Source organism: Patella vulgata, chromosome 9 (assembly GCF_932274485.2).
Source record: "Patella vulgata chromosome 9, xgPatVulg1.2, whole genome shotgun sequence".
Lineage (NCBI taxonomy): Eukaryota > Metazoa > Mollusca > Gastropoda > Patellidae > Patella > Patella vulgata.
The window spans coordinates 19,402,141-19,429,477 of NC_065887.2; the positions used below are offsets into that span (position 1 = coordinate 19,402,141).

A 27,337-nucleotide genomic window follows, 5' to 3' on the forward strand; every position below is an offset into this window, starting at 1 on the left:
ATTTTAGAAAAATATAAACAGCATTAGCTTGTTGGTGATATTTGTATACAGAAGTGTACAACAGTGTTATTATAGCTATGTGAAATGAGAAATGATATCGGCTAATCCAGTAAAGCTAAGCCTATTTAGCCTGGTGTACGACTTCTTGTACTAGATATAACCATTTTAGAAGACCGAATTTGTGTTTTCCAAAAATTAAAAAAGGCAAATGTAAATATTGACGAAAGGGAAACTATATTCTTTAGTCAGTCGGTTATCATTGAATATAATTTCCAATAGTTAATTAATCTTGCGTTGGAATGGCCCAGTGCGTTAGGATGTTTTGGGGGGTTCTTTTAAGCTCAGATTATAAAAAATGTGTGATTTGTGTGAAAATAAAATTCGTCTACTGTAGGCCGACAATGTATTCTATGCGAACATAAACCAACATTATGGAGAACATTTTAAAATTAATAGCTCAATTATAAAATGAAAATATTAATGTAAATTAATTGTTTTTTTTATCCAATGAGCAAAATTAAATAAATAATTAAGAATAAATAAACACAATGTATCATAGTATGGCATATTTTAGAGAAGAAAAAAACCCACCGGCAACAAATGGCAATATCTTGTTGGGTTGTTGGGAGGGGGTGGGGTAGGGGTACAGTTACTATACACTATATTTATGCTATAAGAATCATATTAGTTTCTATATTAGTTCTGGTGTGGAATATCTATGTCATCACCATTAACAAAATATTTAAAGTATCAATTTAAAAACAGCCGTTACATGTTTTTCAATTGATGTAATTGATTATAGAGAAATTCTATACAAACTATCACTATTTGTAAAGCTGTAGAACTTGGGGTCCTAGAGCGAGCTCTGCACTGCTAAAAGCACATTTTAGTGATTTTTTTTTTCGATTTAAATCAAAAGTGATAAAAGACGAGTGCTTCCTCTTTTTTTTTACAAATTATATTCCCGTATTGTAATGGATTGTTATCAAATAAATAAATAAATTGGGTATAGAATTATGCAGTTTTTCCTTCTCGTTAGTAAAATAATGTTCATATAAATAAAACATGGTACAAATCAATACGGGATAATTTCCTTCACGAAATAGGCGAAATACGAAACCGACGTCTTCCGGAATAAAATTCAGTAATATCACGTTTTTAATACATAAAAATGTCCCCTCTTATAAAACCGTAATCCATGGTAAAAGGGTATTTTATCTTATAAAAGAACACTTAATGTGTCTCGAGAAGGTCAGCCATCTTCACAAAAGCATATCTTTGAATTTCCTGATCGTCGTTCCTCAAATATACGACTTATGATTTATGGTGATACGTTTAACGTTCTCTTGTACACTGGAAAGAACAAATGTCTAAAGCATATGCTTGAGATACGTTAAACTCTTAAGAATAAACACTATAGAAAGCGCGATAGATCCATATCTAATTGTAATATACTATCAATTTATCAGTGTAATAATATAATGCTACAGATTTTTAAATAAATTAAGCTATCATAAAATATGATTGGTTCGGCTAATAGAAAGTAAACAAAACTCCTCAAAAATTATTAGTTTACATACTAAGCCTGTTTCATTTCATAATGTGAGGAAATCTGTGATTTTTTTAATTCTACATGATAAACAGAAAACATTGATAATATTGTCCCAATTTATTAAAATTCACCATAATTCGGGATAATGGTTACGTTTAAAAAAAAAAAAAAACAGAAAGGAAATATTCTTATATCGCTTAGAATGTCGCATGTTAGTTGGGTTTTTTTCCAAAGCGTGCTAGAAAAATAGAATTTGAACATTTGGACACGTTGAAGCTAATTTCCTTTATTATTTATTTGCAGCGGGAAGACTACCTTTCAAGTCGGTATTGTGTTTTAGTTACGATTGAGAACCAGAGAATTAATAAAACTAGACAGTGGAAACCATTAAAAGATTGGGTAAACAAAGTTGGACTTGTGTTGACATTGGCGTTTTTGTGAGTTGAAATGGCCAAGTTTATCTGAAGTCTCGCCCCTATTCTATTTATCATTGGGTCCAAGTAAATTAGATAAGACGACAATGGTCTGGCGATAAGGTGACAATTTATGATCCGCCGTTTCGTATAATATGGTATATTGGTCCTATAAAAATTTAAACACCACAGTAATAAATATTATAAATTCTTTTTGAGGCAAAAAGAATTACGACAAAAGTATGCCACAAAATTACTAAAGCAGATGAAAAGATATAAATAAGATTTATAAAAATATTTTATTTTGAGACGACCCCTTCACTATTTTTTTCAAAATCAAAGTTTGAAAACGTTAATATTTGGACTATGGTTTTTGTCATTATTAAATTCTTATGTATATCCTATGCTTCTAGAAATATTAAACTATAGTATAGTCTATTTCATAAGTGTGTGTATATAACACTTTGCCATACAATTATAATGTCATATTTATTTATATCACCGGAAATCTCATAAATTTTTGGAGAAAGAAATAAATGAATAAGAGGAAATATCCTTATTTTTGACTACAAAAGTTGTTTTGTATTTTTATTGTGAAAACGTGCTGTGACACGAATATGTAATGTTATTGACATTACAGTCAGATATATAAAGTCTATCGTTAAATGGGCATGTAATGCATTAAAGTATAATGAATTTGAATACGTAATGCATTTCATGTTATAGCGTGTTAAATTCTGTTCGTCACAGTACATCCCGTACCGCACCACGTTCACGTCTTCAAATAAAGGAACAAAAAAACCTTTGACCTAGAAAAAAACCAGAAGCGCGGTATTTTTTTTTCTTTCTTGCTATTTAATTTTATCGGCTGCTGGCGAGGAGGCCGTCTGCGAAGCCAGAACCAGCGAAATCTCGAAATCGTTCTTCATTGTTCAGCCACTGGTCGACATGTTTACTCGTTCCTGCATCTTAACCAATCAAATTGTTTCTACTAACCAGCCACGCGTTTATTCTTTACGCTGATTGGTCAAACTGCGTCGGGGCTATAAATAACGCCTCGAGTAAATAATACCGGCTGGCTGAATGACAGGTCACGTGATTTCTTCGATTTCCACTGCAAGGGGGACAAAAATAAGTCGCGGATTTTAGCAGATATTGGATAAATAAGGACGTGTAGAATGTGCACAGTAAGTAGAACACACTTTAAATATTTTCATACATTTAAATTCGTCTGCTTTTGGCGTAACAGCGTCCAGAAACGGCGCCGTACGAGGTTGAAGTCTGACCACTGTGAAATCAAAAACAACAAAATATCCAAAATGGCGACTGAAGAGCCAGTGAACAGAATTTACCGACGTAATTTGTTGTTGGGCGAACAGTCTGTTCGTTGGCGTCAGCTGCAAATCTATTAATAGACAAAATCCTGAATATATGACCCGAGTCTGGATATTGTTGGCAAGATGTGAATTTAAAAATTTTGCTGGTGGTTTTTATTTATCGTAAATATTGTGCGCACGATTGGGTTATATGGCTAATGGTATTGTTATAAGGCTATTGATGTGGTAGCGAGCTGGGGGGCTCATTCACTCGTGAGTTCCGAGTCGATCCAATTTGACATCACGTCGATAGCTAACTACTGACTTGGCTATGTCGAGTTGAGGTCAGTTCTATTCAGGCATATAGATCAACATCGTCCATCATTACTTTAAATTAAATAAGTAGATGTCTGAAGATGTAGCAAGCCACGGTCAACCACCAACGATAATTAGGTGGATTTCGTAGTTCGTGATTTATGATATGCTCAGCTACCTAATTACATAGCTGTAACCCCGATCTTATCTGTTCGTCACAAACACAATGTCACGCAACACAGTTTCTAAAAAAAAGTCATCCTCGTAACGTATCTCAAAATTTCAAGTATTATACAAATAAATAACGACTTGGGTTTTGACGTGTTACGTCATTCACAGACATTATGCAAATTCTGGTATGTAACCACGGTGATGTATTTCGACATTTATATATATTCCATTGTCACATGACACAACAACATTGACATGACCCCATGGAGTTCTCCGGTTGTCGACTTTGTACCTCACACGTAACACGTTTGTGATGAATAAATTTTGTAAAAAAACAAAACAAAACACTTTTTATGTTTTATATGTCGATGTGTAGTGCATCGCCATTTATTTCCTGTGCAAACAATACTTTACATGTCTTGTGTATGTTTATCTGTTTAGATTAAAGTACGTTGTTATTTTTGGTTTGACTAAAAAAAAAAAGAAGATTATGCCATTTTTTATGATGTATTTCTCGCATGTCTGCTTGGTTAGATAACGTCGGCACACGTAAACATTCAAAAGTGTTATAATCCTCGACACGTCATTATTATAATGCGGTTTAATTACGTCACACGTGTTATTAAAACGTTTTGAATGTGGAAATAATCGTCAAGTATGGATTATAAGACTGTCACAGTTTCTCAAGAGTAAAGCACACATATTATACGCTGAAATAGCAGGTGTTACGTCATAAACATACATATAATGTTAAGTCACCCAATAAATATTTAAATTTAATAACTAATTAGCATAAACTGAAGGTTAAGGATTATTAGGAAACATGGAGAAACACACCGAAGTCGAAACGTTATATACCCCAAGAAATCCTGTCTGTCCTCACAGGCAAATATATGTCGTCAATTTCACCCCTTGCCAAAAAACACGATTATTTTGAAACTAAACAGACAGTTATTTTAATATTTGTCAGCATTGTTTTGTCTGTGGCGTTGTATATTTTCGTTACGCATGTCAAGCAATACAGACACTTCTTATTCTATAATCCATGACACGTGCGTTTACTGATTAATTAAAAGAACGATATTGATTTTATAGACACTTTGTGTGCGTCACATTTTTATTTTCATATACTATTAATATACGGTTTTTGATGTAAAGTATTAATGCTCTTTTAAATATGATAACTTTTAATATACACATATCTGTGTACACACATTTTCAACAGCAACAACAATAACTGATCATTAAGAATCTTGATGAATAGAATTTGCGTATATGAATCAGGGTTTTTATAACTTCATAGCAATAATTATGACAAACGATACGCTATCATATCCGTAGTCAAGTCAAACGCGACTGTATTGAATACATTACAATATGTATACTACTCACAATATTCCTATAATCGAGAATTAAAGAATTATGTTACTAAAAATAACTATGATACGTTTCATATAAATACTGGTATTGTGTACTGGTCAGTGACGCCAAAGCATATTTTCAGAATACATGACGTAATACCGATAGTTCAGTGTTACACAACTGTCATTTTGTTTTTGGACAAATGAGAGAAAAACACAGAGCGTGTGCAATCTAATTAGAGTTCTTGTCCTGGAAAATGAAAAATATCGGAAAATCGAAGACAGACAATTTGGTAATTTTGTTCCACCAATGAAAAGCGTAGTCAGTGATACGTCACTTGCCCCTTTTTACGTGTGATGTCAATTTATCAGCGCGAGTCGGGCGGTGAATAAATACTTGAATAACCCTAGGTTGATGTACTCCGTGAGTTCACAGACCATCTTCTATCCTCCTTATTTCATTATTTCATTCGGACCGCGATACTCGAAGAAAATGATTAGGAAATGGACGGTCCCATGACGTATACTAATCATAGAGTCGCTCAGATTTTACATAAGTTGTTTGGTAGGAAGCAATACAGGCACGAAAATCAATTTTCCTTTCTGTTGAAGTCAATGCAGATTTACAATCTACGCGTTGGTGCCAATGGGACTTTGTTAGGATATTAAAGATGGATCTTGGGATGTGTAGGAATTGATTTAACTAGAAATAGCCGCTATTCTTTATTGTGTATAAAGAAAATAAACAAACAGGGTATGACCCCCACCATTTCTATAGAAAACCTACACGGATCTAGATAATCTTTGTGACTTTTAAAAATAAAAACAATTTCTATGCTGTCGACGAAACATGTCAAAGGGTGTCCAAATCTTTAACCAGTACGTCATACGGGAAATGGGGGGGTTGGATGGCTGAATGGTTAGCGTGCGCGAGCTGTATCATAAAGTCTGTCATTGAGTCGACTGGCGTGGTTTCGAATCCCCGGTTGTACGTGACAAGGAGTAGGGTCGCCTGTCCAACCTCGTGGGTTTTCTCCGGTTCCTCCGGTTTCTTCCCACTGCTAAAGACCCCTACGCGCAAGCGAATGATTGAAATAAAATTAAACCATATGTTAGTCCCGAAATGACCTAGTTTGTGTCGAGTGGACGTTTACCCCCCTCTCTCTCTCTCTCTCCCCCTCTCTCTCACATACGAGAATGCACTTTTACTGTACGAAAATACGGGGTGGAGAAAGACAGGTCGTAATTATTTTATATATGGCGAGAGAGAACAGCACGGAAACAAGACGGATACTGAAATTGCTACATTGTAATATGATAATAAAGTACCATATCAGTTGAACATTTCAAATACAAAACCTTTAAAATTGTCATCAATACTTACGTTCAGCATTATTAAACTAAACAATTATGCACGCCCATTTACGTCATTTAATTCATAAAAAGTTTAAATTGAAGCTAAAGTAATTAATTACTAATCAGCTATCTCATATTGCAATTAATGGGAATTTTTTATTCTTATGACGTACATAATAAGCCTCTACCTCAAAATCATCCATATTCTCATTAAATTAAAAATATTTATTTTTCCACGCATATTACGTGTGAATAAAAATGCGTAAACAAGAATGCGAGTAATCAAACAAAAAGAGTTTTCAAATGATACGAATGAAAACCGCTGTTCTATTGTCCTCCCCTTTTAACTGGATATACATGTACATATAATGTGTGAACGATAAATACATGTAAAACCATCAGTACCGATATTCCAATGACCTAGTTCCCACCTTTTATACCAAACCAGGTCCTCGTCACACCCGTTAGTACCGTTTGACCTTCGCTGTAAAAATGTTTTCCAAGGTCACACGCCATTGTCCTCGTGGCACGGTCATCGATTGGTGACGTCACGTCGCAAGCGGTGTCCGTGCGGTAACCACATGGACAACAGCTGGACATGTCTTTGGTCAATATCCTAAACACAGCAATTTGACACTTTATTTTGTCTCTTTTGTGACGGAGCTGTATAATTTGCATATTTTATGAAGGGTTCGCCCCCTTTATGCCTTATGATTAGAATCCCCATTTGGTGGCAAGTGTGGGATTATGCTGATAATGGACCGACAACAAAGGTGTTTAAAATGATAGTTATCTTAGATTTCCATGCATTTCCAATTCGATTAATAATGATGAAAGAAGAAGGGGCGCTTAAATTATTAGTTTATTTTAATGCCATTAAATGCCTTTATCTGATTATAAATTCACAACTTTTGGGATAAACAACGTTTTTTCATCTGTCTATTGAACAACGCTGCACCGTTTTAATAGTATTCCACCACTAGGGAATATATTATTCCCCATGTGCGTTTTGGTTCACTTTTTAAAATAATGGTTTGGCGTTGTATTCCATAACATAATTATGTATGATAATGATTATAATGATGCCGGTATCATAGGATTACAACATAAAGAAAAAAAATGTTGTTTAAATATGTATTCCCTTGGAGATAATTATGTCATCTCTTGCACCCAAAAACCTTTAAAGTGTGGTGTCTAAATAAGGGTACCATCTAAGGTATCAAATCAACATATTTTGTAATTCTTGAAATAACACGTGTAATTCTGACACGTCACGTACTACTTTACTATTTTTAAACATCTCTTGAAGATCTGTTCCAGCTCACGACAATAAAATAAAATATCTTTGTAATTTTTGTCAATTCGTGATATGCACGCAATATAAGTTATATAGATAAAAAAAAAAAACCAATATATTTGCTTGTCTATAAATCTTTAAAAAAAATCAGATAATACGAGACCGTAAGTACGCGTTCTTTTTTGGGTTTTTTTTTAAACTTAAATTGGCAAAGCGTAGCTTTTCTTTTCTGAAATGGTGTGTAACGCCCTACTGTTCTGCTCCGAATGGGCTAATGAAGACCGGTTTCTTTATAACGTCCTACTGTTCTGCTCCGAATGGGCTAATGAAGACCGGTTTCTTTATATTGCTTAAGGTAAACAGGTCAGTTTACCAAATGATAAATGAAATGGGGATTAACGCTCTACTTTTCTGTGCCAACAAGGCGAAGAAAGACGGTAACAAAACGAACCAGGACTTAACTGTATAGTGTTTTTTTTTTTTTTTAAAGAATTACAAAGTAACAGACCTCTTGCTGATGGTTTCGTGCGCACGTTTCGAATGGAATTTGTGAGAGAAACTTGATCTTTATTAGGTTGCTATTATCGAGATAAATGCCAATTATAATTTGTTGAGAGCTGACCAGTTATACCAAATTTACCATAGCTTAAGCCCCTCTAAAATGTATTCAAATTGATTATTTAATATTTAATTAAGAACACAAAATCGAAATATCATCGACAGACACTATTTAGAATTAATGATAAACATAACAATGTCAGTTTTTACGCATATCGCGATAATGCCAGTATATTGACATAATGCCAAAAACATGTATAAACAAATACTCCTAGTAATAATATTGTTCTATAATGAGTATATTGTTGTTTAATTAAACGATACTGACATTCCATATGAGATAACGCATGAGATTGAACAATAAACGTTAATGAATGATACATGATTATATTTTAAAATTGTGGCGTTTTAAAACAATAATTTAAAATACACGAACAGGAAATGATATAGCAATGGATGTGAAGAGGTGTATGTGTCTTGTTTGTAGAAAATGATAGCTATAAATGGAGATAAGTTCAAAGTTAAGTAATAAAATCTTTCTTTTTAAGATACCGGATACGTATTATTCATGGATAATAAATTTAGGTTGTTTATAAAAATTATTAGGCTAATATTAATACTATTTGTATTAGCACGTGGAGATAATAACAGATAAGGATAAACAGTTACGACTTGGTATACATGTAGTGTAATAAAGATAAGATGATTAGATTGATTGACAGGTGTTTTACAGGCGTATAATAGTTAATTAATCCCGTATCTGTCCCCTGGGGCCTATTCTATTAATGTTTTCTCTTATTATTACCATCATTAATTGTTACCATATTACCGCCTTTTATTATTACTGTCACCGGTATTGAACGCTGGTGGTAATATCACGGTTAGTCATTTAAATGATTTGGTGAACGACCGTCATTTCAGTGATCAACATAATATCGTAATCGATATCCATGGATTATCGTTAACGATATTCACAATCGTAAGCGACAACTACGATACACCTGTTATCATAAGCGATACTAACGATTCACATTTTATCGTAAACGATATTATCGATTCACATATTATTATCGTAAGCGATATCAACGACCGGCATATTATCGTAAGCGATATCAACGATCGACATATTATCGTAAGCGATATCCACGATCCTCGTATTTTGTAAACGACGTCCACAATTCACGTATATATTAACATAAGCGATTAAATGTTCCTACCTTATGAGAAAGATTTTTCAATAATCGTTCAGTTCGTTAAATTAGGAGGTTATTATAAAATTAAATTTTTATTACAAAACTGGTTTCTACACAGCCAACAGAGGCTGTTTGTCAATCAAAGACATTTTATTTTTTGGCGATTGGTTGGTAGAAAAAGATGAGGCAGATTTCCTGGCGGTCTCGCTGTGGTTCACCTTATCGAGTTAACATCTTTGGATTGATAACATTTGTACATTTCATCCTTATATGGAAATAAACATCTTTTGTGTATCCCTTTTTTTAAGGATTTGTACTTAAGAACATTTTGTAAACACGTCATAACACTCTTAACACGTTTTACAAAATGTACTATATAAAGGAAAGTATAAATTAACAAATAACAATGCTTAGAATAAAAATAAAAGTTGTTGACTATCATTAACAAATATTCTTAACCAACGAGCTGTGGAATTTCCGTTATTCCACGTTCGAGTGAAGCGATACTTTGTCAATGACACCATTTGGACGATAAGTGACCACCGATTCATATAACCACTGTCACTTGACCTCACGACATTGACAAGTTGACCTCTTAAAAAATTTACAGCCTCCTTGTTAAACCGAACTCGAGATTGGAACGTGAGAAAACATGACCGTTGCTTGCGCGAGACAATACGCTCCATTATTCACGTGACGTCACATGTGTTCCTTTTTCACCGCGGAAACAAAAGGGGAAATACTGAAGTAAATGGGTTGTTTATTCCGACAGAAGTGACACGTGATTTGTATTATTACGCCACTTCTGTGACATGTGTCGTTAATTAGGTGTTAAATAGCCTAAAAAAAGGAACAGAAAGAGAATGATCCCTTGGTTGAAAAAGTTTGACAATAGCGACTCGCTATCGCTAACGTGAAATATCATAATGCGTCCTAAATTGTTTTTATTAGGAATGTTTTTTATTAATTTTAATATAAAAGTAAAGGGAAAGGGGTCAAAAATATACTATGTCCGTCTGCCAATCCCTGTTCAGATACAAATCTGAAAAAATAATAAAAAATAAAATTTAAAAATATATTTTCCCTTTCGTTGACATTTCAAATCGAAAAAAAATATCTGTTATAATACCCAAATACGCGCTTGCGTACAAGACCTTCTTGAAGGATCTGCTATTCTAGCCATTTTCTGCTTCCATGTTTAAACAGGTCTTTTAGCACGTGCGTTTTCTGAACTGACTAATGAAAAGATTCAATGGGAATAAAACATTTCTTGAAGTTTCTGTAAAGAACACATTTCATAATAATTCAGACAGTTGGTGATAATTAATACAAAATTTACTAAAGTCACAACTTTTGATATTTCACAATATATTAATCTGCAGAAGTCACGAACTACGTGCATTAAATAAATTCATTGTGTGATTAATCGATGGATGTCACGAGCCAACAACAATTTAATATACAAATGGCTACAATAACGACTTCATTGTAGACCCATTAACGACACTTCTGATTGGCAGCTTCATTGGTCTCTTATAAATGACCTATGACCCATGTCAATATCGTGACGTATGATATCTGTGAGTGCAACATTTGCAGTATTGACCAGGCTTAACGGCCGTGATGGATTATTGATGAGTTCAGACCAATCAAATTCTCTTTAACAATTACTCAGAAGGAAACGCAGACATCATATGCCAGTATTCTAGCCATATCTTGCCATGCGAATATGTACCGGTTTATAGACTCTGTTAGGAATGTCGGCTTTAGTACAGTGTGACGTGTCTGAATTTAGCTATCGTTTTGTAATACGGGATGTTTTGACCTTTGTACCTTCTATAGATGCACGACGTGCACTTGATTGTTGTTTATTCACAATACAATTGTCGCTTAAAGATGGAGTACACTTGCTCTTCGAGAAGTAGAACACACATTACACATAAAATCTGGGGTCCGATTCACCCATGTTGGAGGTCTGTGGTGGCGCTTGGGATGTTGACAAGGAACATGTGTCTGAACGTGGTTGCCACGTACAATATTGGGTAGTGCAAAAAATGCTCCTTATGCAGGAGATGGCAGAAAGGTCGCTGTCCCGGCAAAACTCGCCACATCGTATTGCACACGGTATCAGAGAAATATTAGTAGATTGTCGATGAGATTTTAAAACTCATTACTCTAAAATTGAACAGAAATACACATCTTTCATGAGTCTGTCCCAGATTTAATATCGGGACATATCGTGTCATAGGTTGGTGGGAAATTATGATAGACGAAACAGAAAAAAAAACAATACAAACAAATCAAACAGAATCATCAACTGTTTCTAGTTTAGAACATGTATATGGAGTTTTGCGAAATTTGTTTGTTTATATCACATTATGAAACAACAAATGATTTAATAAGTCGGTGTGTCTGACACAGCGTGGAATGCTAATACGTTTTTATCGCAGACCAATTAGTTAGCACATTAATGAAGCACACAATTCATAAAAAAAACAACCGAAGAATAGCTCATTTGCTTTGGCCAAGCATCTAACTTCTTGGGTTGAAATATGGTCCGGGTTTTCCCGATGGGAACAATTTGCCATCTCATCTGGCAGAAGATACGCATACATAGAGTTTCAGTCTGAATTGTGAGAAAGGCGAATCGAAAGTAGAGATCTGTAGACTACAGGTAGTCGAAGATTATACGGTCATTGATTCGATCCCAGTCCTGTATGGGACACGGGATCTCCTCCTTTATTATAATGTTAGTCTCGAATTGACCCTAGTTAGTGTTGAGTGGAATCTCTCTCTCTCTCTCTCTCCCTCTCCCTCTCCCTCTCCCCCCCCCCCTATTACCGCCGTCCAGTGCCTATATCTTTAATGATCCACCATAGTGAAAATGTCTAGACTGACCAGTTTTACCAATTAATTATAAGAAATAGCATCAGCTGTGTATGAAATATGTCACAGTAGGAGAGAGTATAAGATGGTAGTAGATCATGATTAGACGACTACACGGAAATCAATAAATAAGAAATAAAGTATCCATTGTACGCCTATGATCAATCTCGTGATGGGCACCCTACAGACAGAACGTCGGTAGTCTCTTACCATGCCGACTTTTAATAACAGATTAGCTTAATCCTGTCCAGTAAGATATAACTCCTAGGGATAAATAAAACAATAAAATCGGAGCAATTTCTGAATTTATACACCGAATCGATCTAACCCTAAGTCCCACCTCGTTACCTACTAAATCGGCCATAGGCCACGAATAGAAAGATTACAAAATTATATTCTAATACAGGAGATTTTACTTTTCCTAATTATTGTGTACGATATCACTGTAAATCGGACAAATCCTGGTATGTTATAGCCTAGGGATCTAATTAAATGACGCGTCTTATTGATTATATGGCTGTCCTACCATAAGATAAATGAAAAAAAAAATAATGTTGGTAATTATTATTAAAGAAATGCCACTAAATTGCCAATTAAAATATAGAAGTTAAAAAAAAAAGTTATTAATGTTTCGTGTATAAACAATTACGGGCATACTATAATACAAGGAACAGAATACGACGTCTTAGCCGCTATTTCAGAATTGTGACGTCATATCAATAATACAAAAGAACAGTAGAGAATTTACTAAAAACATAATTCAACCGAAAAAGAGAATTTTTTATGTCATTAAGAAAGGCTGTACAGTTATTGTTATCAAAATGCTAAAGATTTAAAAATAGAATAATGAAATGTGTAATTCTTATTGGCACGTTGCCTCTTAGAACTAGCGTAAAACTCTGGATTTCTCAGAAGGATATATGATCAGGAATATCGACCCAGGTTCCAGTTAGGTTTCTATTTAATCTCTAGAACTTTACTCATTGAGGGGAGTTAATATTGTTCCAATTGGTCAGTGTCGAGACAATAAAACCAGCTAACCTTAAATTATTGATGATTATATAGAAAGTCTCATTTAGAGATAGCAACGTCTCGTTTAATGTCGACAAGAACACTTCGAGGTATGGATATGTCCTTTCACGGGCGTCGTTCAAAATCACTCATGACCAGGACTGTAGATTAAAGATCCTGGAATTTGGGTAGGAAGGGGGAAATGGGGGGCAAACCGCGGCTGGCCATCCCCGATGGATTTACCAAAGTTTTGAAACTTTTAACGAAGTTCTACGCGGGACCCCCTGACGAGCAATGTAATTAGAGCAATGTATTTCACACGAAAAGTTTACTGTATATGTATCTATTGTCAGTTTCCCAGACTGACATTTGAATACTTGATTCAGTATGAAATAATGTAGTTGCTTTAGGGACGGACGTCTGATCGGACGTTGTCCTTTGACCGTTCCTGTTCATCCCCATTGAGCTGCAATATGAAAATAACACTCTACCCCTCTCTCTGTTCTAAGGCTAATTTGGAATCCTTACTTTTCACCGTGATTCTTCTGTTTTCACCAAAAGGAATCATTTCTCGTCACATCTGACTCAAATTTATAATAATTCAACACTATTTTCAAGTAGAATTTTGCGATTCAAAAACACAAACAAACAAAAATACTTTTGGTGCGCCATTATGAAACTCGCATTTGCGATTCGTGGCTAAATTGCACAATGCTACTTGAAAATAGTGTTGAGTTATTATAAATATGATTCATTATGAGCTTTGATTCAATATGAAATAATGTGTCTATGATTTTAGTTTGACGTGTCTATGATATTATTTTTCCAGCCAATTACGTATAGTAGGCTACAACCTTTTTATTTTGTATATTTAGTTATCCAGAGGTGATATTAATTATTTTAGAACCGATGGTGCTGATGTTTTAATTGTGTCCTGATTATGATAATGTTTTAATTGTGCCCTGATTAGGATAATGTTTTAACTTTGTCCTTAATTGAGATAATGTTTATGAGTTTATCGAAATTTATTTTAAATCATTTGACATCAAATTCGTAAGAAAATATCAACTCTGTTTTCGAGTGTGATATCTTTTTTATTTTATGGTCAACTAACGTAGATAATAAAGTGATCTATCCCAGAGACATCTAGAGACAAGAAACCATTATAATAATACCCTTGTTATTTTCTATAATAATATACTCTAGCCGGATAGATTATTCTCAATGAGTGGACTGACTTAAATAGCCTTTGTTCAACCCCTTTCAAATACTTTATGACCAGAAAGGTCCATAGACATCCAATCCATTCTACTTGGCGGCTCAGATAAAAAGAATAGCCTCGGGTCTACATCGTGTGCTGCGAAAGAACACTGCCGTTGTCGTTAAACCGTTATTAATTTCTCGATTGATTAGTTAATTCATCGTCAACAAATTGTCTTGACTTTCTTCGTATTCCTTTCATCTGATTGCTTTGCGTGTTAAAACGCAAAAACCAGTTTCTTTGGCTTAAGTATCTTTTTAGTGTAATGGTCAGCTGTTTTCTTTGAGTGGAGAGAATCGATTGTGGATTATCTCGAATGTAGAGATTTTATTGCTCTGTTACCCTGTTCATTTATTAGCTTTTTTAAAGTACGAGTGATCTGAATACATCTGAAAGGATCAGACATTTTGTCGGTTGCTGCGGGAACCCAATTGTGGATTATCGTGAATTATTTAAAACGACAAACTAGACGATCATTATATGTTATACAATTGTACCGGTATTTATATTAACTTTCCATTCAGCATTATTGAAAGTAACTTTTTCTGTGGTTATGCCGTATTTCAGAGAAGTTTTACAATGATGGATACGAAGTACATATAAAGAGATTTGTCGTTTCAGAGCAAAATGGCCATTTGTTTTCCATGTTTTGGCTTGAATGTCCATGGCTCATTAGATATGGTCTATCTTTATATTGTTTTTTAATGTTCGCTTGGAAAGCAACGAATACCGACCTGTTTAACCCTTTCAAAACTAAATCTTTCATGAGAGAAAAGATATATTGAATATGTAGCGATATATTTTCACATATCACATAACGACCAGCGCACAATCTACAAGATGTTCTGATACCCGGTCTCAGTTAAAGACTAGCAGTCAAATCGGTGGTGTTACCATACTAGCGCTATTTAGTTCCGTATTAACATGAAGATATTTTACAGACTAACGAACTTTATTTACCAGCGATGGTTTGTCGAGCTCTACTATTATTATTATCTATAAGTTAATGATTTTTTATGTATATTTTCAGATGCACAGGTCAAAGAAGATTAATATCGGGGACGTGAACCCTCACTTACTGTGTGTATTGTGTGGGGGGTATTTTGTAGAGGCTACCACCATCATAGAATGTCTACATTCTTGTAAGTTTAAATTTAAAAACATCTTATTGTTTGGAATATTGAATGAATGAAAAATTCCGAAAACAGTTCATTTTTTTTAAATTTGAAGTGGGAATGATAATTGGTTAACTTTAACAATAACAATATTATTTAATGGCACTGAATTCTTAAATAACTTTGTAAATTGGTAATGGAATGGAGTAGGGTTTAACGTCCGCTTCCACCGAGGGTGAAAAGTTATCTTATTGTGGGAGGAAACGGAGTACCCAGAGTAAACCCACGAGGTTAAGAAGGCGTCCCTATCTGCAAGCCTCATACGCTCCTCACACCAGGGATCAAAACGACCGCAAGCCAATGGTGACCGGCCAGCTAGAGATCGTAGCGCGACACTCTAGGCCATTACCCCCCCCCCCTCCCGACCCACACGCACACACACACACCCACACCCCCACACCCACCCACCACCACTTTGATTAAAAACCTCTTGGAATGGGTAAACCAGTGCTCTATCCACTAAGCCACCGTGGGTCCTCTGTAAATTGGAAAATAATTGTTGTTAAAAGAAAGAAGATGTATATTGTTATAAGTATTGTATTGTATATATAGAGAACAGTGAATGAAATGTATTTTTTTTTTATTTTTCTATAGTTTGTAAAACGTGTTTGATACGTTACCTAGAGACGAACAAAACATGTCCGATGTGTGACGTACTGATACATAAAACACGGCCACATCAAAATATACGGTAAATTTAACTTAATATAATTTATTTATTGATTCTGAATCTCGAGACCGACTTCATAGATTAATCACTTATTCAACTTCACGTACTTTCTATATACGTTACTGATCAAAACGAACCCTCGAGATTTAAGGAGATTATAGGCGAAATCGTCGTTGCCCATGCAAGACTCGTCGATGTTACCTTAAAGTTACAGTAATCAATAAATACAATAAATTATTAATCTCAATGTTTGGATATGTATTCTTTAAAGACAATTGTTATAAAATATTGCAGATCTGATAAAACGTTACAAGATATAGTTTATAAACTAGTACCGGGTCTGTATAAAAGTAAGTATACGTTATTTATTTAATGCTTGTACTAAAGGGGTATATGTACGATTTAGATAAAGAACTGGCCTTTCTTGCTATAATATTTCAAAAATAGATAATGCAAAATGAATATATTGAAAATTTCATTCAAGTTTCTTTATTTTGAGCGAAGTTATCAGTGATTGTAGTTTTGACAAGATATGTGCATTGATCGTAACCACCGTACTGGTCATTTGAGTCTTAGCCTCGCTTCTCCATTTTTAAATTAAATGATTAAATGGCTAAACCGTTCTAATCTACTTAAACTCGGAGCCATCCGATGGCACAGAGAGTTTATTATGGTCTTTTATGTTAATAAATGTCTAATTAATAATTTATATAGCATTTAACGCCCAAAGAAAAACCTGCAATAGACATATTTAGCTCTCACATAATGCCTTTTTAACGGTTGATGTAGTCGTCGTCGTTTGTTCGAATCCAGACATTCCACATCCGTAGTAACGCCGTTGGTCATGTGACATGGTAAAATTTATTAACTATTGGTTATGATTGGTTCCATCCAGGTTTGTGGAGTCGTGGTTTTTCTCCATATACTCACGCTTCTACGGACCTCTTTTCATAATCGAAGTGTTGAGGGGTAGACAGTGTCTTTAAAATATTTTCTCAGCATTAACAATGAACTCTAGACTTGTGTGATTATAAATATTTCACACTCATTTCCTGTGTGATAGCGACTAATATGGCATATTGTCTTTGTCACATAAACTTTTTTCGTGTAAATATAGTTTGCAGGATGACATTAACATTTCCATTCGTTAGAACAAGAATGTTCATTAGTTATTTTGCATCTCCATAGCCACATTTGTGTACACATAGAATAAGAAACATTTATAAGTATGCATTTGTATTAAATGAACATCACATATTGTTATTCAGATGAAATGAAGAGAAGAAGAGACTTTTACAGTCAATATCCTAATAAAGGTATATATTTTCTTTTCTTAACGACACAATACGCCAGCTTGTTTACATGTACCTTAAACCTATTAGAATATAATTATATACTTATTTAATGGCAGCTGTTATTATGTAATAATAATGACGGAAAATGGGCTGGTGGACTCGCATAAAGATAACTGTGCAAAATCCATCTAACAGTTGGATTGATGGATTTGACCAAGATCTTTTTGATCGTGTGTCGTGATTTTAAATTGTATATTGTAACCGCCATAATTTAAACTTACTGTCGATTATGTTCCAGAATCCATACACATAGTACTACTTTCAGTGTGAAAAATATACCATAGAAATATGAGAATTTCCTTTCCTTACACAATACTAATCAATCTAATCCTATTTCGTTTCGTCATTTAATAGTCCAAGTATAAATAAACGAAACGAAATTTAGATGTATATTTTTATCAGGTTGAAATAGTAGTTTTAGCAGTACAGACAGAAAGAAAGAACAGAATACAATTCTTCCATTGCTATTACCATTTTTCTGATCTCTTGTATAGCGTGCAACTCTCGCAGGCATGCATTCAGCTATGAAATTACTTTCCTCGCCTCTTGGTCTACAGAATACAGAAATTTGATTAAAGCCACATTGCCCCTCACCCTATCGTCTATGAAATTAATATTCATAAAAAGATTCTGACACCCTGGTGTTGCTTTAACCTTTAGCGTGTTCAGAACAAGATTTCTGCAATACTTTCACGCTCGCCTATTCTGTTAGTATTGATCCGTATTCTTAAGACTAGCTCGTGTCACGTGAAGACACAAGCCTCGGTATAACATGTCACGTGTCTATATGAAGAACGTGATTAGAGGCTATTATGTCGCTTGTGTAATAAAGAAGTTTTACGGATTAGTTGGCATGATGTTGTGAATCAAAGATAAGAGGCTTTCTTTTCAAGTGAAAACATCTTTCCTTCGCTTTATATATATATTTAGCTCAGTTGCACTGGTGGTGTCTTGGGGTGAAATTAAATTTTGGCCAGTGTGGAAGCGGACGTAAATCCCTAGTAATAGTAATCCGGGCTTTTACTCAGAACCCTTAAATATTCCAAGCTCACCGATTATTACACCATTTCTTCTGGTTACATATTAATATTTAATTTTAAGGAGTGGGAACGATATATTCGTGCACAGTGGCGGACTGGGTCTGAAATATTGGCTGCAAGGAGACAAAGGGGGCCCACCCACCAATACAATTCTATCATGTAATTTTTAAAATGAATAAATTAAATTTTCAAAAAGTATGTAAGTGGAAACAAATAGATGTAATTAGAATTTTCCCGATTTTGTTTTCTTTATATTTTTTTTATAATTTATATTTTAAATATATTGTGTAATATCTAAAGGCGGGGAGGGGGGGGGGCACTTACTCAGGCGCCCCATTTGCCATTGGGCAAGCTGACTACTTAGGCATTTCACCCGTACTCATGTCAACAAAAAACAAGTCATATATCATAATTTCAGTCTTAAAGGGAGAAAAAATAAAATGGGCTTAACGTGTTACGCAGGACGGAGGGCCTGACAAGGACAGCTGTCTAGTCGTTCGGATGGGACGAAAAACCGAGGTCCCGTGTACATATTGGCGTGCACGTAAAAGATCCCTTGGCAGTTGGAATTCGATATAAGAGTAGGCCGTAGCGCAGCTGCCCAGGCAAAATTTCCCTCATACCACACTGTATGGCGTATGCCCGTCTTCATGAGGAAATTTTAGTGAACCATACCGAGCCAAAATGGCTTCCTAAAATGAGAAGCCCAATTTGGCAAATGAGACCCTCCACCCTTATTTTTCTTATTAAAAATTGATAAACGAATGAATACATTATTATATTTATAGGAAATGTTAAAACACCGAGTGAAGACAGAGGGGACGAAATGGCTGAAAGATTTATTTTTACAGAAAACGAGAAAATAAGTTTAGCTTTAGAATACTGGACAGAGTAAGTTCTTTTAGATGATTTACAATACTTGGATCCCACATCCGGGATTTCCACAAGTTTGTCTATTGGGATAATAAGTGAAAGACCATGATGCACTGTCTCTGCATTCGTGTCGTATTCACTGTAATAACGAGTTTACAACTTGGAAATAACTCTCCGGTCATTTTATAAGTCACATTTCTATACTTGTCAAATCAATGGTTCGGTTAACACAGAAAGTTGTAAATATAAAATACTACTTGTAACGTGATTAGAGTGCTATGTTCAAGGTCGAACCGGTATTTACCGTGAATACGACATGATTGGAACCAAGTATTACCTACACCACAGGAGATGGAATAGTCGACACAATATAACAAAATCGTTGCCAAACTCTTATTCAAATTAAGCCATATGTTAATGTGTTTCTATTCTGCTGGCTTTATAAATACTAATTATAGGTCTGAATCCTAATGATATTGTCTCTTTTTAGGGGAATTCCCGATAGTCCAGAATTTCAGAAAGTCTCAAAAAAGGAAATGGGAGGCGAAGACGGCAAAACTCAGGTACACAGGACACAATTCAGTTGAAAACAATTACTTTTATAACTGAGCGACGTTTCGACAAGGATTCTTTAGGCTTTATCAAGCAACTAATACAATAATAAACAAAAATGACTGGGGCATTACATACATGTAAACAACATTAGCAACTAGTTACTTAATAATGGCCAATCAGTATCGGGGCCAAAATTTGCCTTGAAGCTAACCTAAATTTAATAATGTAAAAATATTATGAAGATGACCAAAGTTGATCCCGGTAATGCAAAACATTTTGTAATACCAACGTCATTTCTCAAGTTTTATCTTTTAACAATAAAAATAATTAAGCTATTTTGATATTTTTTCTAGAAGAGAGATATTAGATATTTACAATGTCCTGGTGCTCTAACTGTTGCCCACTTGAAGAAATTCATCAGATTAAAATTTGAATTACCACATAGATGTCGGGTGAGTTGAATACGTCCAGAGCTAGTTATTTGCTATTTCTTAAAGGGATATACAGTTTTCTTGTAAATATCTCCATTCAATGAGTATTAGATAATAATCTGTTTATGAAATATAATATCCTGTGTTTGATTATTTGTGTGAATAACACCCTGTTGTGTTGTGTTATGTCTTCTTAACACGTCATCATTTAATCCGGTTCCCACCGAGAGAGCGGTAACGAGGGTAACGCCCAGACTCCATCCTCGCAAAACCCGAACTCTTCAATGCATTTATTGTAGTCATTTGATTTCTGTTGAACAATTGTGCAATTATGTCGCCGATATGATTTTTCCCGCATCTGTGATTTGGGGAGGTCGCCAGTATTGTTTATAGATATCGTGACTATAAACATTATGAATGGTTGTTTTAATAAGACCTGTTTATCCGGACTTCATAATCGGTAGACTAATACATCCAGGCTTACAACAGATAACGCATCAGTTATGTCAGGGCTACGAGCATTGAAGAACCCTTTTTACTTGAAATTTTCGTGTACATTGTGTGTGACGCAAAGTCGCGTTTCGGTGCACATGTCCATGTCAGCCCGTAAGCGTTAACCTTGACAGGCGGGTATCGAGCGTCACAATTGGAAGGTTCTTCAAGGCTCATCGAACCGGTGGACATCCCGGTTGTAGGTCCAGTGTTATAAACACACAGTGAAACGACAATACAGTCCGAGCAAGTCGTCTGTGGCAAATGATGGAACTACTGCAGTGACAAGACGTTCAACCCCATTTATTTCCTCTCATTAAGTCCGATATTTAAGTTGCTGTTGGGTGTAACTTGAAGGACATACTGCAAGACATCCATGCCATTGATGATTGCAATTCAACCGTATATATGCTGGAACGACTTGTGTGTTAAACGATTCTATATGTTTTACTTTCAGATTGATATGTATCATAAGAAAGAGATAGTTTCCGATTATTATACCTTGTTGGATATAGCATGTATATTCTCCTGGAAAAGAGTAAGTATATCTCATGCTTGAATCCGCTATGATCCCAATATATTAATTCATTATTATTAATTTAACAGCCAATTCTCAGTTACAACGAGAAGCATTCACTGTAACTAGGGGGGTTGGTTGGCTGAGTGGTTAGCGTGAGCGCGCTGTATCATAAAGTCTGTCATTGAGTCGACTGGCGTGGTTTCGAATCCCCGGTTGTACGTGACAAGGAGTAGGGTCGCCTGTCCTACCTCGTGGGGTTTTTCCGGGTTCTCCGGTTTCCTCCCACTGCTAAAGACCCCTACGCGGAAGCGAATTATAGAAATAAAATTAAACCATATGTTAGTCCCGAAATGACCTAGTTTGTGTCGAGTGGACGTTAAACCCCATTTCTCTCTCTCTCTCTCTCTCTCTCTCTCTCTCTCTCTCTCTCTCTCTCTCTCTCACTGTAACTACTGGTCGCCGGAAGAAAAATATACCAATATTTCTTTTCTTTTCGTTTTAATGTTCGGATCATTAATCCTCTTCATCTTGGCTGAAAATGTTTCTCAACCTAGCAATCGGAATCCGTGAAATCTATTGAAAGCCTTTGATTATCGACACAATTGATTGGTTGTCTAATCAAGGTCAAAGATATTATTATTCTGTCGTCGCAGTCCCAGAATAGGCATTTCTTTAAGCGTGTCTTTAGATGCCGTTTCAGAGACAAACCGACTAAGGTGAACGAAAAATAACATTTCATTGTAATTTGTTAGAGAAATCGTGGTCCAAATACTGAGGAATCTAGTTGATACCGCTGAAGTACCCGTAATCCCTGGTCACCGTTTATGAGATCAATTGATGTTAAGTAAAACAAAATGTCAAAACCGGGCGATAATGATCTCATATTATTAAATGAATAGAGATGTCAATGTGCACACCATTCCTCATACAAGACACCCGCCATTCCTTACAGCTAAAAAATGTTTTTTTCTGTCTGTTTCAGTTGGAACCTCTGCGTCTGTATTACACTATTTATGAGAATATTATCACAAAACGAAAAATAGGAGAGTTAGAGACAAATTCTGTGGATGTTGATGAACCTAAACCTAAAACAGTTGCTACTAAAGACACAGCACCGAAAATACCAACTGGGGAGGTTAGAAAGCCAACGGAAACAGTCGGAATTTCATCAGAGCACAAGTTCCTCACGCCTAAATCTACCAAAGAATGGAATACTCAATCTAATAAATCAGCTAACCAACAGGCTCCTGTCTTAGAACCATTAAAATCATCCAATCAGCAAGCTTCCATCAAAGATTTAACCAAAATAAACAACAAACAACCCACGAATACAGATTCATACAAAACGGCCGATACACAAACCCCAATTAGAGAATCGCCAAAACCAACCCAGAACCAATCAGAAAAGACAGTAAGTACAGTACCGCAGATATCAAAAGTTTCCAATTCTTATATCAAAGCATCAGCGCAAAACGCTGCCAAAGCAGCGCCCACGAAGAGAGCTAATCAGCAACCAACAAAGATCGCACCAAAAGTGTCCAACAATCAGCAAGCTGGGAAAGAAACCAATCAACAAACAGAATTAAAATCACAACCGAATCCGCAGTCATCTAAGATTATAGTCACAGAGAAATCGGCCAATCCACAAACAGTGAGGATGCTAGTCAACAACAAGGCCGCCATTAACCAAATGATGAATGTTCATCAGACCAACATGCCAAATTATCCTAGTCCCCGAACACAGAATACTCAAACGACACAAACCAAACAACAGAATCAAGCGCAACTTACAACCTCACAACAGTCAACTAATAATAACAATAACAAAAAGACTGTTTTAACCAATCCAAATTCGCCTACTATTCAAAGCATAAAATCTTGCCAATCGCAAGTCTCTAAACAAACGAAACCAACGGTTAATACCATGACTGTGTCGTCACCAAACGTAAACGGCTCTAATGACAATGTCGTAAAACAAAATGGCGGAGAAATGACAAAATCCAACGCACCCGTATACAAAGCGTTATCAAAAGACTTAAACGGGATAAAAAGGGGAAGTGCGTTTGATATGAAAACAATCCCCGATGGTGCTGTGATCCGAAGTGTGAGACCACCATTTAACACTTCTCAGAGCATTGAGCGTCAAAATAGTGCTACAAAAAACACTCTGATGGACAATTCTCTTAAAAAGACTGTTGATACCCCAGTTGTTGAAAAACAAAATAAAAACACTGCCGATGTTAAAAAATCAGAACCAAAAGTCAATGGAGATCCAACTCCCACAATTCCCAAAATCAACGGTACTCAACAGCAATCAACCCAGATCAATGACGGTACAAGGCCTCAGACCCTAAAAGTCAATGGTGGTTCAAGACCTTCAACTCCCAAATTGAATAATGGATCAAGACCATCGACTCCCAAGTTACCGGGAAATTCCCGGCCGTCAACCCCTAAATTAAACGGGAGTTCACGACCTCCGACCCCAAAAGCTAATGGCGGATCGCGACCCTCAACCCCAAAATTAAATGGAGACGTCAGGAGCTTTAAGCCGATAGCGCCCAAGTTACCAGGACCTAATGTTGGACAAACTGAAATTCCAAAATCTGTAAATGGCGATCAACAGGCTCCATTAAACTACTCGAAAGTCCAGCCTGAAAAAAGAGCATTTCCCATCGTAGACGCGAGTTCCAGTGACATTTGTGAAGAAATTCGCCAGAGAAAATTGGCGCGTATGGACGAACCATTAAATTTGTCTAAACGTGACCAAGATAAAAACAAACCAGTGTCGCCCATAAATGGAAATGTTTCGCCTCGGAATAATTTACAAATGGTTGTTGGAAGCGCGGGAATCTGACTATCAGCGATTTATTAAGAGCACGTGTGCTTTTCTGGAAGTGACGTTTGTACCGTGACATGTATTTATTTCATAAACTGTATTAAATAGGATATGATGTACATAGTACTGTTAATGAAAAAAAGAAGACTGTTTAATTTTTATATAAATGGCTGACAATTAAAATGGATCTACTTTCTCTAGGCGTAGTAACTAGGTGTGGTTAGACAATTGGAGTGATTTAGTAATGTGACAAGTAAATGTAAAGCATCGAATGAGTGTGACTAGGATGTAGTATACCTGTATTATAGCAAATTAATGGCTTGGCTTCAGTGAAATTTGTTTTTGGGTTTGTACAAAAAAAAGAAAAAAACGTTTGTGTCTTAGAAATGCTCCAAAAATACAGTGAATGATATCATTGCTTTTGTGAATAGAATTGTGGCATCGCTTTTTGTGAATTGTAGCATGCTTTTGTTTGTGACTTATAGCAGCGAATATGACAAACATGGCGACTGGGAAATGATATAGTGGTTTATTAACATCCGAGTGCTTCTCTAAATGTTTTGATTAAAACAAAATAAAAAGGGAAATATTATCTTTACAATGTCAAGGTGACACTTTGACTGAACAAGACAACATTGTGGTCTTGGTTTGTGGAGACAGTGACATTGTGCTTAAGTTTTTATGTAATATTGCTTAGTTTGTTATGTACATTTATATATTTAAAATGTATTTATGTATAAAAGATAAATATACAAATATAATATACAATTTAATTTGTTATGGTTATTTTTTGCTATTTTTACTAGAGGGTAAACAACATGTATGACAGGGGGTGGGGGGCAGTGAAAAGTGCACCTTCTAAAGGTATTAACATGCCTTAAAGACCTGTATACACCAAAGGTCTGTTTATTGCATACGGCTTGATGTTTCGTCGGCGATTAACTATTAGACTATACACCCAGAGCGCACACCCCAATCAATGTTATATCCCCAATAATTTTGTTATGAATGTTTAATACATGCGATAAAGATTCTGTATAAGATTGTCTATATATTTATAGAAACAAACTTGAATTCTGTGTTTCAAGATAGACGACGTGAATCTTTCTACAAAACACTTTTATCAGTTGGCAATTCATGCATATATTTATAGGCCAATAAATTATTAAATTGACACCCAAGTAAACTGTCTTCGGCAATAACTATTATTGAATTCAAATTTTGATCAAATAACAATATGGTTATTTCTATTGTACTATATAGAGCTTGGACTATATAGAAAATGAAATGGGATAGGGGTTAACGTCCTACTTTTCTGCACCGACTGGGATAATGAATACGGTGAAATGAAATGGGGTATAACGTCCTACTGTTCCGACTGGGCTAAGCCCTACTCTTATATCGATTTCAACTGCTAAGCGACCTTTTACGTGCACGCCAATGTGTACACGTGACCTCGGTGTATCGTCCCGTCCGAAAGACCAGACGATATGTTAATCCCGAAATGACCATGTTTGTGTCGAGTGCACATTAATTCAGGTGTAATAGTACGCTGACTTTGTCCGGGAGACATGCTAAAGTAACTAGCGTTCTAATAAACATTTCGAAGAGAAATCATACCCTGTCGAGTATACGACACTGGTCACTGCCATAACAAGACATAAATTGGGTGAACACACATAGATCATCGTGAAAATATATAGGTAATAGAAAACACGGATATGTTATACCTATTAACAATTCCTGATGACGGCCATAAAATTTTGCGAATGCAGCTTGTTGGGTTTTAAATATACCTTTCCTCAGTAGTTTGATCGTCGTATTTTTAAATAAAACAAGCATTATATTTCTAAAACCATTAATTACATTACTGAATAGAATACTTCAAATTTCAAATGATATTACTTATATTCCAAATACATTTAGACCGAAGACTGTTTGCTGTTCAATATTTCTCAATATTTAGAAATGAAAAAGAAATCTATTTTCACACACCCTTTAGCTAAACAGACGATAATTTTCTCAAGTTGAAACCTGGGAAAAACATCACGCGCTCTACCTCGACATGAAAACCTGTAAACTTATACCAACATCACAGTTAAACACTCTCGTATAATCTCGTGTTGAATATCCTTACAACTTCCGGTTTAAATTAAATTGTGACCTTTTTTTGAACCCTGTCAAATGAAATGGTTTGTCTGCTTCAAACTGTTGGATGGTTTTGTCAGTTTTATACGCTAATGACATTATTCTATTTCCTTGAATGTCAGGGTTTAAACCTTTTGATAAAATGTACCGTAGTTTGTACAAGTTTTATAAGAGAGGATGAATAGGTGCAGCTAAAGTTGTGTAATTGAGTCGCATAGAATACAAAACCGTGGCAAAATGAAATTACTGTAAGGCCATGTTTGAAAGTATAAATGAATACTTTTATGCGGTGAATCTCATAAATACTATATCACGCAATCGAGCATATAAAAAACCCTGTAATATTATATTGAGTATGTAATACTGGATGTACTTGATATTAAATATGATAAAGATTGAACTTGATATTAAGTAGTCAATAAAAACGTTAGTATGCAGTAAAAAAGTAGTATATAGTAATGAATATACTTGTTGTTATGTAAAGTATTTAACAAAAACTACACTTTATATTAAGTATTAATAAAAACTGCAGTTTATATTAAACATTAATAA

The 27,337-nt window shown here is 35.2% G+C and overlaps 1 protein-coding gene across 1 annotated transcript; it reads left to right on the top strand.

The window, feature by feature from the left end:
- The first annotated feature begins 3,033 nt into the window (after positions 1 to 3,033).
- On the top strand, positions 3,034 to 25,399 carry LOC126832000 (polycomb group protein Psc). The gene is made up of 10 exons (XM_050562677.2): positions 3,034 to 3,152; positions 15,721 to 15,832; positions 16,460 to 16,556; positions 16,830 to 16,885; positions 17,804 to 17,851; positions 19,719 to 19,821; positions 20,294 to 20,366; positions 20,712 to 20,810; positions 21,739 to 21,819; positions 22,784 to 25,399. Exons 1-10 carry the CDS (start codon positions 3,144 to 3,146, stop codon positions 24,653 to 24,655), a joined length of 2,550 nt encoding a protein of 849 aa, XP_050418634.2. The 5' UTR covers positions 3,034 to 3,143; the 3' UTR covers positions 24,656 to 25,399.
- The last annotated feature ends 1,938 nt before the right edge of the window (positions 25,400 to 27,337 follow it).

Excerpts from the sequence above, each read along its gene's own strand:
- LOC126832000 (XM_050562677.2), top strand. Across the intron at positions 16,886-17,803 it reads AGTACCGGGTCTGTATAAAA|ATGAAATGAAGAGAAGAAGA; the intron begins GTAAGTATACGT and ends ATTGTTATTCAG. Across the intron at positions 20,367-20,711 it reads GCGAAGACGGCAAAACTCAG|AAGAGAGATATTAGATATTT; the intron begins GTACACAGGACA and ends TATTTTTTCTAG.